We start from the raw sequence: 17,596 nt of genomic DNA, 5'->3' as shown, positions 1-17,596 counted from the left end.
AATCTCAGTTATTTCCTTTAGATATTCAGAAGTATGGAAGTGTCAAGAACAAAAACTGCAGGAGGACAAGGCTGCTGAACAGAATAGTTGCTGAAAGTTGCTGAGAAGCAAAACATATTCGCTTCAAATCGCATACTCAGACCAAGAAAGAAAAAGTATTTCCTGCTTCATACATTCACTGCCTTCGTATTTGCCCGTATCAAATTCCACTAATTACTACAAGAATAATAAAAGCATTAGTATAGCTATCATTTGATTGATGGAATTTGTACAAAACTGTTCACTTCATTCTATGTCATTTTTAGGAATTACTTCTAAACTGACTTCTCCATCAGTTATACAATAACACCGTAAGTCTGACTGTTAAAACTAAACATATTTTAGAAATATGCTTGTATTTATCTTCTAAGATGTCTTTGTATTTTCAGATTAAAAAGACACAGTTATTCCCAAATGCAGAAAATACAGACACAGATCACTCAGAGAAAGGAAATTTGCTCTTCCAGCGTTACGTAACTATAAGTCTTGAACTAATAATTAAAATTCTGAGGAAATACAAAAAGATGACGAAAATATGGTACTGAAATTCTAGGTTGCCTATCACAAAAAAAAAAATCATGGTTTCATTATATTAGGTGAAAGTTTAGAAAAACTCATGTTCAGAGGGCGAGGATGTTTTAAAAATTATTATTATTACTATAAAAGAACCATTCCAGCCTTCCCTGGAGGTCTGTGGATAAGCCTGTTACACAAATTAACACGGTTTTATGTATCAAATAAGGTCTGTCTTTTTTTTCCTTTTTCCCCTTTCTTTTATTCTTGGGTCAAGGAGGATGAGGATTTTAAAGCGGTAGCAGTTTGTGGCAGAAAATATTTAGTATTTTCTCCAAAATATAAAATTTTGTAAATCAAGAATACCTTACACTCCACAGAAAGAGACAATACCTTATAAAATGTTGAAGGAGGCGATCCTTTTGCTCCATGAACTTTCACTGCCCCACCATCAAAACCTATTGTGGGGAAAAAAAAAAAAAAAAAAAATCAGCATTTAAGCTTCTTCAATATAACTTCAAAGACATTCTTTTGTGATACGTATTAATCAAATGTACTTAATGAAAAAGAAAATCATTGATAGGTGTACTGACACAGAAGAGAGAACTCTTTACAACACAGTCTTCCTTGCCTTAGAAACACAAACAACAAATTGGTGACTAAATTTATGACTTCAGTGAGCCTTTTTATTAGAATGCTTGAAATGTTTATTCCTGCACTTAAAAAATACTTAACACAAATCAGCCTTAGGACTTCAGACCCAATAGTTATTTTCCACGTAACAGCCAGTTACTGAACACACACACAGAGCATACAATTTACTGTAGTTGGCTGAAATGGAGTACAGTCCTTCACTTGGTCAAGAAACAAGACAAGACAGATGAGAAAGCAGTGAGAACTTATTTGCTGATAGCTGAGTAAGAGAAGGGATAACTTAACTTTGTCAAGAACAGAAACAGAACAGTCTGAATGGATGTCCCAGGGCAACTACCGCATTCAGTATTAGAAATATTAACGACAAAAACTGGAGAAAACTGCTGCCATGGCGTCAGGTTCAAGCTTGAACTGCAGAAAAATCAATCGGTGCTACCCATTGCAAATTAGCAGTGCAGGATCAGCACTTCATGTCAGGCAGACAGAATTATACTGTAGCTCACCTGTACCTAACCTGTGCTTGCAAATATTCAGGAAGGAGTTGAAAGCTTTACACAAATACTCTGAGGAGATCCAATCAGAACATATCTGAAAACGTGGATGTGACCAGCAGAAATTTTACACGTCACTCAAATATCATCATTACTCTTTCTGCAAGGCTGACATAAGGTTAATTTAACTCTCTCAATACAGAGCAATATCCCTACAGTCAGGGTGAATATCTGGAAGTTTCATGTTTCAGGTGAAGGAGTAATGCAAAGAAAAAAAAAAACACGGCAAACCAAAATGCATAGCATCCACTGACAAAAGGAAAACAGAACCACCTCTCAGTTCAAACACTGCCAACTAATCCAGCAGGACAATAAAATTGGCAATGTAAACAGCAAAAACAGATAGCTTGCCTGTTTTTACTGGTGTACGTGTCAAAGCACTTCAAACTAAAAATACTTAAGAAATCTGCCCATTTTCCATCTGTTACATTTCTAAGAATGCTAACTGAAAGTTCATGTGAAAGTTCATTTTAAGTTCAAACATGTCATATCGGGTCATTTGCAAGCTAAAAGTTCATAGGAAGGTTAGGGTGGTTCGGGGTTTTTTTTGGTTTTTTTGTTTTTTTTTTTTTTTTTTTTTTTTTAAAAAAAAGACTAGTGGCTAAAAGCAGCAAGCTGGCCTTATCAGAGTGCCACTTGGTTATGTTACTCGAGCACATACACTGTACAGTACTTATGGTACTTACATTATTGAAGCAAAATATTTTTGATGCTACAGTGTTATGAGTTTTATCACAGTAAGTTTTTGATATTTCAATTGTTCTAAGTTTTATAAAGACATTCAGCATACTGTCACAGATAAGTTCCATTAGAATCAAAAAGTATATACAATACAGATGCAGTAAAAAAGCCAACTTCAAATTACTGTAGCTACACATTTTTTTCAAGCTGTCTTATCCAATCTACAGATCTTCAAATGTGTTAAACATGGCATTCTTTGTTTGTTTTGTTTTTAAAGCTAAATCCAGAACATACATTATATCCACCTCTAGTCTACTGGCTGTTGAGTTTCGAGGACAGCAAATGGACTTTTTCAAACAGAGATTCTCTGGTAGAAATCCTGTACCTAAGTAAGCATGCTTCTACCACTTAAGATGATCCACCTAAATGTCCAAGAAAAACACTATTACCAAGTAGTGCTTTGAAAGACACGGCTTTCCATTATTACTAATATTTCAAATGCCGTATGAGAAGACATGTACAAAACATACTTTTTTTTTTTTGAGAAAAAAACCTGAGCTGCAGTTTTAAAAAAAAAAACAAAAAAAAAACCCCACTGAAATCACAGTGGAGCTGGCTCAAGGTTGTTCACACAGAATACATAGTTTAAAGACTTGGTAGGTGCAAGGCATGCATTAAAAAGTAAAGCAAAAGGAGTAGCAATCAAAGATTTAAATCAGTCAGCCAGCAAGATAAAGACTATGGTTAAAATTTCTAAAGGAATTTCCAGCAAAAGCCCCCCCCCAAAAAAAAGTTTAATACAGTATCACACTCTAAGGAACTGGTATAACAAGAAATATGCAGAGAAAACATGGAAATTAAAGTAACTGCTTTAGTTAGGTAACCCAGTTCACTGACACAGCTCTCTTAACATTGTAAGAGGACTAACCTGGAATTTCAGTGATGGAAACTTCGGAAAAGTCACATGTGACATCTGGCAAAAGATAGCGCTGCGGATTGCCCAGTTCATACACCAACTGTTCAGCTACAGTGCCAAAAGAGATTAGTCCCCCTGTGTCTGGTGGTTTGGAGAGAATAAATTCTCCTTCAGAGGAACATTCTACAATGGGAAAACCTATGTTGTGCCTAGAATATGAAAAACATTGAAAAAAACCCTATAAATACAAAGGGAAAGTGAAAAGAAAAATGAGTTAACAACATACCAGAATTTTATGGTAATGACTAATTAAATAAAACTGATCAAGAGTTATAACATAGCTGGTTGTTTCTGAAGAAACACACTCAAGAAAAAGCAGTGAACAAACTGCTTAACCAAAATAATAAAAGGATGCATTTTATTGCCTGACAAAGGAGTGAGGATATAACAAAAGATGCCAACAGTAAACAGACAGAAGTGGGGAAGGGAATTGGAGGAGGACACTAACATAAATGATTAAAGTAAAAAGAAGCAGGAAGAATTAGAAGACTATGATTAAAGAAGTAAATTCAGAAGTAAAACCATGATTGCTAATTCTAGTTCGCTATAGCAGCACACAGCATGAAGGTGAAGACATGTAAATGCATCCTGCACTCTGGATTTGTAAAAAGGCAGTCAAAGCAGGAAGAACACTATGCTGGAAGCCTTGGAGATGAAGGGAAGCAGGAAACAGGAACAATCACACCTATTAAGGACAATTTCACATGTTAATAATCAGAAAACAGAAAGATATATGAAAGCTAAGATCTTCAGGCCAAAACAATAATAAAAGACAGAACAAACAGAAAATTATGAGGGACAGCAAAAAGAAAAGCAGTAAAATAGAAAAATATAGACATGTTTCTAAATGAAAATGTTCTTCCTTCTCACAAGAGTAATATACAGAAAGTGATCAAACAACTCGTAGTAATACACACATGTTGGTCATTACAGTAGCAGGGCAGAATTTTCAGGGTTATGTGGACGAGGTCTACATACCTGCTTTTCCAGCTAAAAGGCTTTTATGTTATTTAGAGAGAATAAGTAATGGCTTTGAAAAAAACAAAATTAAAAAGTACCTAAAAATTAACATAGAGACTAAATATTCTTCTAAAAAGGCTACCTGGCTCACTCCTCTCTCACAAGAGGTTGGTAATTTGTGCCCCAGACACACGAAAAGAACACAAAAAAAGGAGTTAAGGAGATACAGCCCCTTTCAAGAGCAAAACTTTTCTAAAAAGGTCCTAATAATGAAAGGTGGTGAACATCACCGTTCTCATTAAAGTCAACGACCTTCAGGTTCTTCATACATACTTAAAATCAAGTCCATCCCTGAAATTAATTATTTTTGGGTGCTGGTGGGAACAATGTGCTGAACATACAAGCAAACTGGTTATCAGCAAAGGTTAGATGAACATAGTTTGTATGACATAAATCCACAGAGTTTTAAAGGAAGTAAGCAAAGAACCCAGTGAATTTTTAAGTGACATTTGTAAAAGTTCATGGGAGTTTGAACAGATTCCGTATCTTTGGGAAGCTTCAAACATAACCCCATTATTTAAAAAACAGGATTAAGAGACAAGCTCTGTTACCAGAGATCAGCAGCTTTAATACTGATAGCATACAAAACTTTGAAAGTATGGTAGCTGGAGGACACCTAGAAAAGCCCATGATCAATCAATAAAGATTATACTTCATTCGACTGGTGTTTGAAAATATTTAAACCACTAAACAGATAAAAGGAAACAAAAAACCCACCCTGGTAAATACAAAAAATTGAATGGAATCAACAATTTTTTATACAAGTTATCTAGTTTTTTAAGGGGAAGAGGAGGAAGAAAAGATGGTAGCAAGAAGAACGTAACATTCAACATTTTAAAGTGTGACATAGAAAAAAAAAAAACCCAGCAACACTAGAAAACCCTCTCAGTTCTTGGTCTTTAACATTATATTGTAGGGTAACAGACTAACATATGTAATTATCCCAATTTTACAGGTAAGGAGACAGATACAAGAAGCATCATGATTTGCCCAGTGTTACACAGAGGTATCAGTGAGTGAACAAGGCTAGAATTAAGGAGCTTTTACCCTCTTGGCGCCACGCTTGTTTGCTTTGACCCTACCATCTATCTGTCTTGTCTTAAGGCAACACCACCAGGTCCCTTGCTAGCAGGCTCAACACAGCTTATTCGAATCACTCACCCAAAAGTGAAATCACTTCCATCAAGACAGATTACCCAGTGCAGTCTATTCCAATGCAGAGACAACTCATATCCTTGCTGCAACCCACCTGGATCCAAGTCATCAGCACATGCAACTCTTAGGAGACATTCCCGCACCTACTCCCCAGTGATCTTTGTTTTGAAGGAGGAAAAGGTAAACTGTAGACACTCAACTTTCTACTCTGAACCACTGAGTCCACTAACACCGATTAGACTTCAGTTTGCCCAAGCTCCACTCTCAGAAGGCCTGAACTATTAAAAAAAACCCCCCGCCTTAGTGATGCAAAGACAGAAATTTCACCCCCTAAAACGGTTAAAATCTGGCAAACACTAAGTCATAAAAAACAGACCAATCATAGAAGACAGCAGATAAGGAGTATTAATATAAACAACACTATTATTCAGGTCCCTTAGTATGCAGAAGGAAGGACAGACTCTGATTTTCCTGTTATCTTAGGGCCAAAGTCAGAGGATGTTTATGGTGGAATTTTTTATGCTGCCAGAGTAGCTGGAAGGAGACCATATAGGTACGAATGTACTTTCTGGAACAGCTTCTAATTAGCCTCTAAGGTTGAGACATATTTGCTATATAAAAAAAGATACACTCAACTCTTACCACTTGCAGCAAAGTGTTGACACAAAGCTTGTAAAAAATTGTATGAAGGAGAGAAGACTTTCTAACACACATAAAAAAAAAAAAAGAAACAAAAAGCCAAACCAAAACCAAACACTAACACTACCACCACCCCCACTCAAAAAGAAAAAAAACACCCCAAAACAAAGGGGAAAAACAAAAGTCTTCCTAGGAAAGGCATGCTGACACAGGACACTAGCATGCCCAAGCATAAGAATTTTTAGCTATATTTAAACCATTCAGAAATCCACAACCCCAAAGGTCAATGAAAAGAACACTACAATGAGCAACCTATGGTCTTTGGTCATCTCTTTCATTGTTACAAGACTATTTCAACAGTTAGCGATGGTATCAAGGAAGACTTTTTGCCTTCATCTGAGATAAGTATGAGGGATGTGTCCTCCTCAAGGTCCACCACCACCCAATGAATTTTCCTGAACGCTCATTTAGTTGCGGAAGATATGCGTTCTCCCAGGTCACATCAGCTGTGAATGCTTCTCTTACTTTTTAACAATTCAAAACATAGAGATGCAATGAATTGAGCAAGAAGCCCCTGGATTCCATTTGTATTGTAACTAGATGGCTGAAAGAACACATACATCCTATATTACCTCGTAGCAGATGCCAATAAGAACCTACATTAACATGAGAGAAAAATATATTTTGTATACTGCTGGGATAAGTCACCTCTATGGCATGATTCAGTCAAGCGACAGATACTTAAACCTGGCATTAGAGCTCACTACCAGCAACAGCTACGTGCATCGCGTACTCTAGCACATACCGCAGGTACTATGATCACACCATCACCTTCATCAGCGCTTCCACTGAAAAAAGTAACGCATTGCCTGATTCACTAGTAGGTTTTGCTGAATGACTACACACCATACAACATCCACTCTGTAACATGCCAACTTTATGCTGGCCATAACCCATAGCCAAGTTGTAATTTTGAACAGTGTAGCACGGGAGTTAAACCACAGAACTATGAATTCCACAGCAACTACAGTCAGGGCATCCAAAGTGGCACAATGACCAAGTGGCATCCTTCAATAATAGAAGAATTGCATCGGTTTAGTGATATAATATCCTAGTATGATGGGGCAATATCAACCAATGTAAACAATTCTGAAAGGAAACTACTAAAATAAGTTCTAATTAAATTATATGATTGTGTAATTAATAAAATACAACACTAGAGATAAATATGAAAGTACTACTTTTAAAACATTTTGAGCAGTTCTTTTAACACAGAGTTAAAATACAGAGGTAATATACATCAGTTTGTGGAAGGAGATGACATCTACCATTCTTTTATCCAAAATGCTCGTTTCGTTTTGTGTGTTTGGTATTTAACAATTAAATAAGTTACATGCATTAGTAAACCTGAGCACTGAATAAAGCCAAGCTAAGATCAAACCGCAGAAATCCCCTCCAAGTTGGGGCTGTGTGAGGAGTTAACAGTTAAAGCAGGTCCTCACTGACTATAGCACAGGTGTAACAAAGTTCCAAAACTGGTTTTGCTGCTGAAGACCCCTTTCATTAACCACCCACAACTGCTGTCCCCTACTCTAATAGGAATCAGGCTCTGAAACTGAGTCTCCTGTCAGTTCTCTGCCTGACAACTTACCCCTGAATTAATTTTTTCCATGTAAATACTCATTTTTTCTTCAGTTTTGGCTCTCAAAAATGTTACAGTTTACAGGTCACAGGTGACAACGGTAATTGTCTAGGCAGAGATCTCCTGCCTACTCTAGGACAATGCACTTTTCAACCTCAGTGTAGCTATGAAGGTAGCCTTCCTTCTTGTTTTGCCACGTATCTTACACCATTTGCATTTTAAAAAAAAAGGTAAAATCCATGATCAGTACTGGGTCCTGTTTGGCTCAGGGAGAAAGACACTGTCTGAGGTAAAAATGGGTATTTCTTTCCTCATGAGGTGCCATACTCTCAAGTATCTCATTCTGACCACTACTGGTGTAGGCTGAGATTACTGGCAACAAAGATAGTAAAGTCCGTGTAGTACATTTACTTGCAGGCGAAGATGCTGCAAGAAAGAAAACAAAAACGCCACAGCAATGCATGTGACACAGAAGTGAACCAGGGTCCAAAGAGACTGTGGCATGAACTTTTAACTTTGCAGCTAATGCAATTTCCTGGGAGGTGACCCAATGAATGTCACCCTAAGGAGAGCTCTAAGCCAAGTTTCTCAACTCCCTGGACCTGTATTTTAACTGCAACGCTATTAGGCAAAATGTAGAAACTGCTACCACTTCTATCAGCGTTTTCACAACCAATTCAAAACTGCTAACAGTCAGGCAAGATCAGCACAAACTTATGGGTAAGGTATACACATCTCTTTACGGGTAGGTACCAACATGTTTCCTAACTTTTGCTGCAATTCTAATTTAGGCAAAATTTATTGATTGCATCACTTATCTCCTTTGACTAGGGCATTTCAGAGTACGCATTGTATGTACATTTTTCATGCCTAGACCATTTCAAGCCAATCAGCTGTATTCAGCTGCCTGGAATAGATGGTGCTACAGAGAAAATGGCATTCCACATTGCTGACCGGGACTCGCATGCTGGATTCTGTTCCAAGTCCCAAATTAAGCAATCTGGATCCAGCCCTTAAGAGACTACAACTATTGACTTACCCTTTTGGTCATCCCAGGCCAGAGGATTATGCAGTCTCAACCATTGCACACTCTTGGCTTAGGGCAAAATGTCAGTGTCTATCACCTCCTCAAAATGATTACTCTACTGATCAGCATTAGTTTATTCTCCTGCATTTCAAAACAAAACAAAACAATGTACTAATCACCCACTGACACTAAAAAAAAAGTAAGAGATAGCAATGTCTGGGGTTAAATGAAATTAAATACAGAGCTGTTGATTACCAATGTAGTTCTGGCATCACAGTGCATTTTGATACATTGCATGAATTCTCTATTCAGTGCTCTGCACTGGACATTAAACAGGGAGCAGTGATGTATTATCACTTCTTCTGACCACCTGCTGTCATATATTACTACACAAATGACAGAAAAGGAATAAGTGCCTGTTTTGATAATATTTACTTAAAAATCAGTCACTTAAGAATGCACATTAGTCTTCTATAAACTGTCAACTAATGGTTTCTTGTATTTTCTCTGCCAAACATCAGAGAATCCATACAAGAGGCGAGTCAAGCAGCCTTCCTCTCACTGGAAAAGTACACGGCATCTATCCCCTCTACCTGCCTACCCATTTTCATGAAAACTGGACAAAACTTTACAGCTTCAAGATTCCTGCCTTTAAGTCAAATACATTAAGGAAAGAAACCCAGCACAATTAAAGAAATCCCAGCGCCTTAGGTCAGCAGAGAGAAATCAGCTACGTCTGGCTTCTATCAACTAAAGTAACTTGGAGAGTCACGAGTTGGAACATGCATTTTACTTGTTTTACAATAAAAACTTACGCAACAAAGAAGAAGAAAGAATAGCGTAGGTTTTAACAGCTAACATTCAATGGCCACAGTATACCCCAATGAACATTCCTGAGACTTAAAGGACCCTTTTGCAGTGGAACTGAATTCCCAGAAGTGGTCTGCATTGAACTTTTCAAGAATTTAAAAAAAAAAAAAAAAAAAAACACAAAACAAAACTAAAAAACTATGTTGGATGAATGAAGCGGGTCCAATCCAATGCCTCAATATGTAGAGACAGGATATGGAATGTGAGCTCTGACTTGCCTGGCTTTACTTAGCTTAAAATGTTCTTACTTACTATTTTTGCTTACGCACATAGACAGGTAAGACTTATAAGCCTAGAATTTGATAAATTCTTCCTTTTATTAGTTTCTAAGTTAGAAAAACTCATACCCATCAGTTCTTCTTAGCAGTACACTCACACCTTTTTCAGCAACAAAAGACAGAAGAGCAACGTAGACTACTGTTCTTGGGGAGAAAAAAAAAAAAAACCAAAACCCAAACACAGTAAAAAAATTACCTGAGTCTAATCATAACCAAACTGACCCTCTGCAATCCCATGTGAGGAAAAGGGAGGTTGCCCTCTAGCGTTTAGTCACCAGAGAACAGCATAAATGGTGTGAAAGGTTTTCTTAACCTCTAGTGTAAAGGTCCAGTAAATGTTTGCAGAGCTGAACGGTAAGTGGTCTTGGCTGTATGAGCACACACATGGCAGTGAGAAATTCCTACGTGATGGCACTTTAACGACAAACACAGAGATTCTATGATTTGACTTGGCTTCTTCGTCTCCACATTTACTGACTTTGTTGGGCTGGTTTGGATTTAACATTATCTATCAAAGACACCATGATGTACTGAGATCTAACTTAGACACAGTTACTTTCAAGAGACTGCTAAAAACATAGCTTTTCCTAAATAAGAGAGAAATCATTAATAGTCAAATAACTTCTGCAAGCTCACTCTGAGCTCTGTTCACCTACTGGCAATATAAGTAATGTTGGTGGCAGCAAGTATTGCATGTTTTTGTCATAACAGAAACTATGAATTATCATATTATTATTGTGCTTTATTATGCAATGCATTATATGCATGCATCAAAAATGGATTCAGACTGTCTAAATAACAAAAACCCCATGCCATCAAGTTTCTTTAACTTAAGGAGTCAACAGGTTACTACTAAGCTATCAAATGGAAAATGCATTTTTCTGCAGCCCAAAAGCTTCCGTAATATTTCCTCTTCACGCATTTGGGCCTAAATACAGTAAACAACTATATATCGGGAGGAGAAGGGGATGGGGCAGGAAGGCAGCAAAGCTCTCCAAGAAATCTCCTCCCCTCTTCCCTTCCTCAGGTATCCTAAATGGATGTGCTGGACCACAAGTCAAGTTTAGTCAGTCTTCTACTCTGCCTCTCCAAATATAAAATTAAAGGTCACACATTATTTTGGTTTTGACTAGTTTTAGGAGTTTATCATACAGGCTGATATGTAACATGCTTTTGTTTCAAGAATTTCATCAATTAAATCCCTAAGTCTTTCTGAATTTGCAAACAAACCCACTAGTTTTAAGGCACCATGATTAACTTGAAGGTAGACTTAACTTGAAGGTAAATAAATTACTGTTACATTAGCACAAATACAATCACACATGGTTCAGAAGTATGCATGCAGATCGATGGGGACAAGGTAACAGAGCAGTATTGCATGCTACTCTTCTATATTCTTTAGTAGCAATTCAAGTCAGCATGAGTTAGCTCTAAGCCAAAAGACAACTGCGATTTTAGACACAGTTACATGATTTTTACACATACACGACTATTAGCTATGCATATCCAATGTCTGTAAAATTAGCTACTCCCACTCCAGTAGCTCTTATCTTAATACACTCACACTTCCCTTTTTATTTTAAGCCAGACTGACATTTTGCACAGAAAAATCCTTAAAGAACTACCAAACTTTTTAATAAGAAAAGCAGTATTCTGTTTTTTTCTTTCATTCTTTTATAAAGCAAGGTCCTTTGGAGTCACAGTTACAGGAGATTTTAAGAAGTTTCATGATACAGCATAATAAAACCATCAGGAGATACATGAGAATAGGAATAAGATTAGCAGTTATAAATTTCCAAAATGAACAGAGTATCTCATTACTATAAATCTTCATTTGATTTCCCATTGAAGACAACAGTGAAGAGCGAGTGCAGTTTGTTCAGGGATACTAGCTGCCTAATAGGTGAAAAGAAATGCCTGTCACTCTTTCTTTCAATGCCATATGTGCCTTGACCTGTAAACCATCAGCGTTCAGGAACTCAGAAAAACAGAATACCTCTTTCAGGATCACGCTCTGAATCAGAAACAGTCACTACAAGGAGGACAAAAAAGCACGGCAGCCCTCAGGAACTAACTCAGGAGAACGGCTCTCAGATTGCAGGGCACAGGGTCTTGCTGGTTCATCCACCTGGACTACACACTGCCCCCAGTGGCCTCCTTCACAGGGTCAACTTGGGAGCAGGAACACCCAGCATGAAAGACACCCTTCTCTCCTATATCTCTCCCACAACTCTTCATCACTTTCCTCCATCGCGTAAAGGAAGCACTGCCTTTCTCATGACACAGCACATCCTCCCTCTCATCCTAAGGAAAACAGGAATAAACTGCAGCCAGAATCACTCATCTTATGCAAAATGTATTCCCTGACTACTTTTAAATTGCTCTTAAAAACAAGTTGGGCAAAAGCAGACTACATCAGTCCTTCCTCAGCAGGCAGAAGGACCTACCTACATGAAAGTCTAATTCAGTAGGTCTGAACACAAGATACACAGGTAACTTTTTGAAAAGACTAACAGCTCAACACGTTTGTGGAGGTCAGTCATACAGCAGGAGAGGACTGTGGCATACATTCATCCCTCCCAAAGCAAATTATATAACATTTGTGACTGAAGGGAAGGCAACTCTGATCTAAGTAAAGACTGATGAAACAGCATCCAAAATATGCATGCTGTCTTTTCCATTACAATCATACATGAAAACCAGTAACAAATCTTTCCCAAAAGCAGATGATAAAAAAAGAAAACAGAAAAAATAATCTAATAGGAAAAAAAAACCAACCAAAGGGCTAAAATTTTTTTCAAATCATCTGTTTCTTAAGTTAACAAAGAAAGTCCCCAGTTGACCAGAAAGGAAAACTGCAACAGGGAGAAGAGACCTTGTATAAGAATAACATTAAGGTGAGAAAATATCTAAAGGCCCATACTGCCTGCCCCAAAAGAATAAAGTAGAAGTAGTTTTCACAACACAGATATAGTAGGAAACTTTATATTTGGTCCACAACAAACATATATGCTGATGTCACAATTACCTACCAGTCTGGTACTGCATGCCAATCCGTGAATATTCCACCTGTACATTGAGCACCACATTCAATGAGATGACCTGCAAGGCTGCGAAAACGTCATTCAAATAACTAAATATTCTGTAAAAATCAAGCTTCACAAATCAAGCTTTAAAATATAATAGTACAATGGAAGTAAAGCTAAATAACAGAAGATGTTATTTTTCCTCCATAGGCATCTAATACATTTATAAACTACGCGTTAAACATAACAAGGGATTCTGAAAGATTAATATAAAAAGAGTTGAAAGGAGTAACCTTTACATCAAGAATCAAATTAATTTCCTGAAAAAAGTGAACACCTGAAAGATTATTTGACACCAAAAAATGAGTTTCATTGGTCATTTCAAGAAGTCCTGATCTAAATTCAGTATCTTAGCAGTTTGCATTGTGTGTAACTAAATATGCAAAGCCCATTTTTAAAATCAAGAGCTATAGGATCTCACTTCCTATGTGAAGGACAGAATGTATTATGATCATTATTATGATTTTCAAATCTTTGATTGTGATAGTCCATTAACACTCAAGAGAATTACGGAAAAAAATCTTTGTCTCTTTATCATGCCCAGTTCAGTGGAGCTGGAGTTCCTCTAAACATTTGTTCTCAAGCAACAGAAGGTACAAGCATATTACTACTAGGTGTACTTGGGTTACCCAAGTAGTCACTCACTTTTATGGACTTCAGCACAGTCAGGCAACACATAATGTTAAATTAGGTGACAGAGTTTTACCCCATGCTTTCTGCATCAGATTCCTAACTTTAGGATTTACAACTAGGTTTGCAAATGAGAACATTGACACTGAGCTGCTGCAAAACCATACAAGTATGCTGACCTCTCATTGAATCTCCTTCTGTGCATCTTTGAGAATAAGACCTGCTACCATCTCAACTATCAACAGTGACGGCCAAACAGAAAAAGCTGGGAGTCACTGGTCTGGGCCATAAAATTTCATCTCTTGAGACAAAATAGACACAAAATGGACAAGAAGAGAAAGTTAAGCTGCTAAATAAAAGCCTTCACTCCCTTCCTCGTTTTGTTACTTTAAGTTGATTACAGAATGAACTGTCTATAAATTCAATTCCAAATGAGAATATTAAATGTGCCTTAAAAAAACTCAAAAGCTAACAAAAATATTCAAATAAATTACTTCAATAGTAATACACAAAATCACAAAATTATATTTCATATCATAATGTCAGGATAGCAGAAATTTACCAATTTCTTCTCATATCATTTACCTTCCTGCAGCTAGCAAGTCAAATTCATCCCTATTCCAGCCAAACTAGAAGAAAAACACAAACATGTTACATATATAAAAGTTTCATACAGTACAGAAAACTGCATATAGTATGTTCACTGCTTTGAGTAACAATGCATTGGATATATTTTTACTTAACTGCAGCAATCTAAAGAACAGGTAGGTGTTGTACATGGACTTGAGCAGCTATACAGTTAATTAGTAAAAAAAAAAAAAAAAAACAACTCTGCTGCATTTCCTTTTTCTTCGTATTAATAGACCCAAACAAATACATATTCTCAAAGTCACACCCTCTTTAAAAAAAAAGGGAAGTGCAATATTTGTCTTATTCAAAAATTGCATAACACAGAGGTTTAAAAGTCCAACACCTATTTTATGTCATGTAAACGAACCACTATGTTTTTTCAACTTTGAAAATCATCAGTTCCTGGAGTACTACCAGTCATCCTTAAAAACTGGAAGTATGTCTTCCGTTTAACTAGAAATTATTTTTCCCAAGTTCAACACAGTGCAAGCAATTTATTCATTGTTTCTTATTTAGAACTCTCCCTAAAAACCTTTCAATACATTAGATAAGGAGGCTTCTCTGGAATAGATAATACACACTGACAGCTATTTTAAGAATGTAAACAGCTAGAAATAAACTAATGAGTCATAATGACAATTATAAATGGGAAAGTTTAATTCTAGATTAGAATCATAGAACAGTTTGGGTTGGAAGGGACCTTTAAAGGTCATCTAGTCCAACCACTCCGCAATGATCATGGACATCTTCAACTAGATCAGGTTGCTCAGAGCCCCATCCAACCTGCCTGGAATGCTTCTGTGGATGAGCCATCTACCACCTCCCTGGCCAACCTGTGCCAGTGTTTCACCACCCTCACAGTAAAGAATTTCTTCCTTATATCTAGTCTAGATCTAGCCTCTTTTAGTTTCAAACCATTACCCCTTGTCCTATCACAACAGGCCCCGCTAAAGTTTGTCTTCTATAGGCCCCCTTTAAGTACTGCAGGGCCACAATAAGATCTCCCCGGAGCCTTCTCTTTCTCCAAGCTAAATAACCCCAACCTTCTCAGCCTGTCCTCATAGGAGAGGTGTTCCAGCCCTCTGATCATTTTTGTGGTCTTCCTCTGGACCAGCTCCAAGAGGTCTGTGTTTTTCTGGCGACAAGGGTTTCAGAGCCGGACACAGTACTGCAGGTGGGGTCTCACCACAGCAGAGCAGAGGGGCAGAATCACCTCCCTTGACCTGCTGGCCACACTTCTTTTGATGCAGTCCAGGATATGGTTGGCCTTCTGGGCTGTAAGTGCACACTGTCAGCTCATGTCCAGCTTTTTCATGCACCAGTACCTCCAAGTCCTTCTCGTCAGGGCTACTCTCAATCCCTTCATCCCCCAGCCTGTACTGGTACCAGGAGTTGCCCCAACCCAGGTGCAGGACTCCACAGCTGGCCTTGTTGAACCTCATGAGGTCCCTCTGGATGGCATCCTGTCCCTCAGGTGTGTCAACCGCACCACTCCTCTCAGTGTCATTAATCAAGCAATGTTTGACATGCATGAAGTCAGAAGAGTATGAAGTTTTAGAAAGGATATTTGTAACTAGACACTAACATATACCATCATATTTTATTTTTTTGTAAATATGCACCAAAAGAAAGCTTCTGTACTTCACATTGTGTGGTCATTCACAAAAATGCACAAACTATTCAAAATACTTCAGAAAACCACATATCGTGCTTGTATAGTTTGTTGAAATTCGAAGAATTTAAGAAATGTTGCGTTGAAACTCAACTACTTAAAATAAAACTGCTTACCCATTGAAAAAGACCAGTGTTTTAGACCACCTCATGTGCCTGTCCCCCCGTAAACCCAAAGTGAGCTCTACGATCGCCACCTTGTGGTAAAGAAAAATATACCTCTTAACCTTGCACACCAAATTTTCAAGGCGGGGGGGTGGTGGTGTGGACAGCAAGAGTGAAATACTGGTGAAACATGCTAAGACTTCCTTAACTTCACCGAAGTGCTTTCCACTTCATGATACACATGTTCATAAATAACTCTGCTATAAGTTTAGCAGAAACGAAAGCTAGCAACTTTCCAGGCATGTAAGGAAAAAAAAAAATTAAGGTGCTCATTATTTTTAATTGGGCATCTATATTTTCATCAGGAACAAAAATTGTCTGAAAATGACTGCTGAATATTCATTCACATATGTTCATTATCACATGGGAATTAACTTGTACTTACAGAATGAATGAGTGGTCCTAATACAATCCCACTGTCAACGCATCTACCTGTCACAACAATATCGGCTCCAAGGTCCAGAGCTCTGCTTATTGGTCTTGCACTAAAGATGACAAAAAACAACAGTAACATTTTTTACATTAAAAAAAAAAAAATCAGTTCCCTGTCACACAAAGGATAGAAATCACTTTAAAATCCTGTAGGAAATCAATAAGATCATTTTTAACAACCAATTTGTCATTTTGTATGTACAACAATATTTTTAAAAGCAATCCTCAGAACACCCTATCAAATTCAGATATCTAAATGACATAATTGAAACAGTTTCTACAAGCATCGAGACAAGTGTCTTGAATATAGTGCACAGAGTGTCACCTCTATTACCAGTAACAGAAAATAGTGTTTTTCAGAGATTCATTACTCATTTCATTGGTAGATGAGTGTATAAAGACCAATATTCTTCACAGAGAAAGCTTGGTAATTTTGCCTTCCAATTTTAAACCTTTCAGGTCAGTTTCCTTAAGTGTTTTTAGAACTTGCAATATCAACTAACTTGAAGAACAGCATTGTGCAGTTATTCTTTCCAAAGAAACTCAGCCAACAGATTTTCCAGATTGATCAGTTAAGAGTTGTCCCAGTCAAAAGTAGTCAGGCTTGAAAGTATTCACCCAGATGAACGGCTTGAGTTTATACACTTTAGTAAGCAAGCTTTGACCACAGCACATGACTCCTGGCTTCTAAACATGCGTTATGTGCTGGATCCTTCTAGTCTTCATGAAACAGGCAGCTTGAAAACACAAACCACATAAACCGCGAATCTTGAAGAACAAAACCAAGAGCAGTGTTTGTCTACAGTTTCTATAGACTTAGCCCTCTTTTTGTCAAGAGATAAGTTAGAAGACACAGAAGTTTTCCTAGTGATGTAAACATAAAACGTAAGTATGTATTTTTGTTTCCCAATGCTACATGAGCCAAATGATACTACCT

General features: G+C 37.4%; 1 protein-coding gene across 6 annotated transcripts in view; it reads right to left on the bottom strand.

The window, feature by feature from the left end:
• Positions 1 to 17,596, bottom strand: part of LOC141744233 (uncharacterized) — a 68,730-nt gene that overhangs the window by 45,070 nt on the left and 6,064 nt on the right. For all 6 annotated transcript variants that reach the window (XR_012587368.1, XR_012587369.1, XM_074589726.1 and 3 more), the window contains exons 6-10: positions 16,613 to 16,712; positions 14,347 to 14,390; positions 13,078 to 13,155; positions 3,367 to 3,563; positions 946 to 1,010 (exon numbers count right to left, since the gene is read on the bottom strand). Coding sequence is in view for 4 of the 6 variants with exons in the window: in XM_074589726.1 (XP_074445827.1) it covers positions 946 to 1,010; positions 3,367 to 3,563; positions 13,078 to 13,155; positions 14,347 to 14,390; positions 16,613 to 16,712 (484 nt within the window). In the remaining 2 variants the exon portion in view is untranslated. The remainder of the gene's footprint in view (positions 1 to 945; positions 1,011 to 3,366; positions 3,564 to 13,077; positions 13,156 to 14,346; positions 14,391 to 16,612; positions 16,713 to 17,596) is intronic.

This window comes from Larus michahellis, chromosome 5 (genome assembly GCF_964199755.1).
Source record: "Larus michahellis chromosome 5, bLarMic1.1, whole genome shotgun sequence".
NCBI lineage: Eukaryota > Metazoa > Chordata > Aves > Charadriiformes > Laridae > Larus > Larus michahellis.
This window is presented reverse-complemented; position numbering and strand designations above follow the sequence as displayed.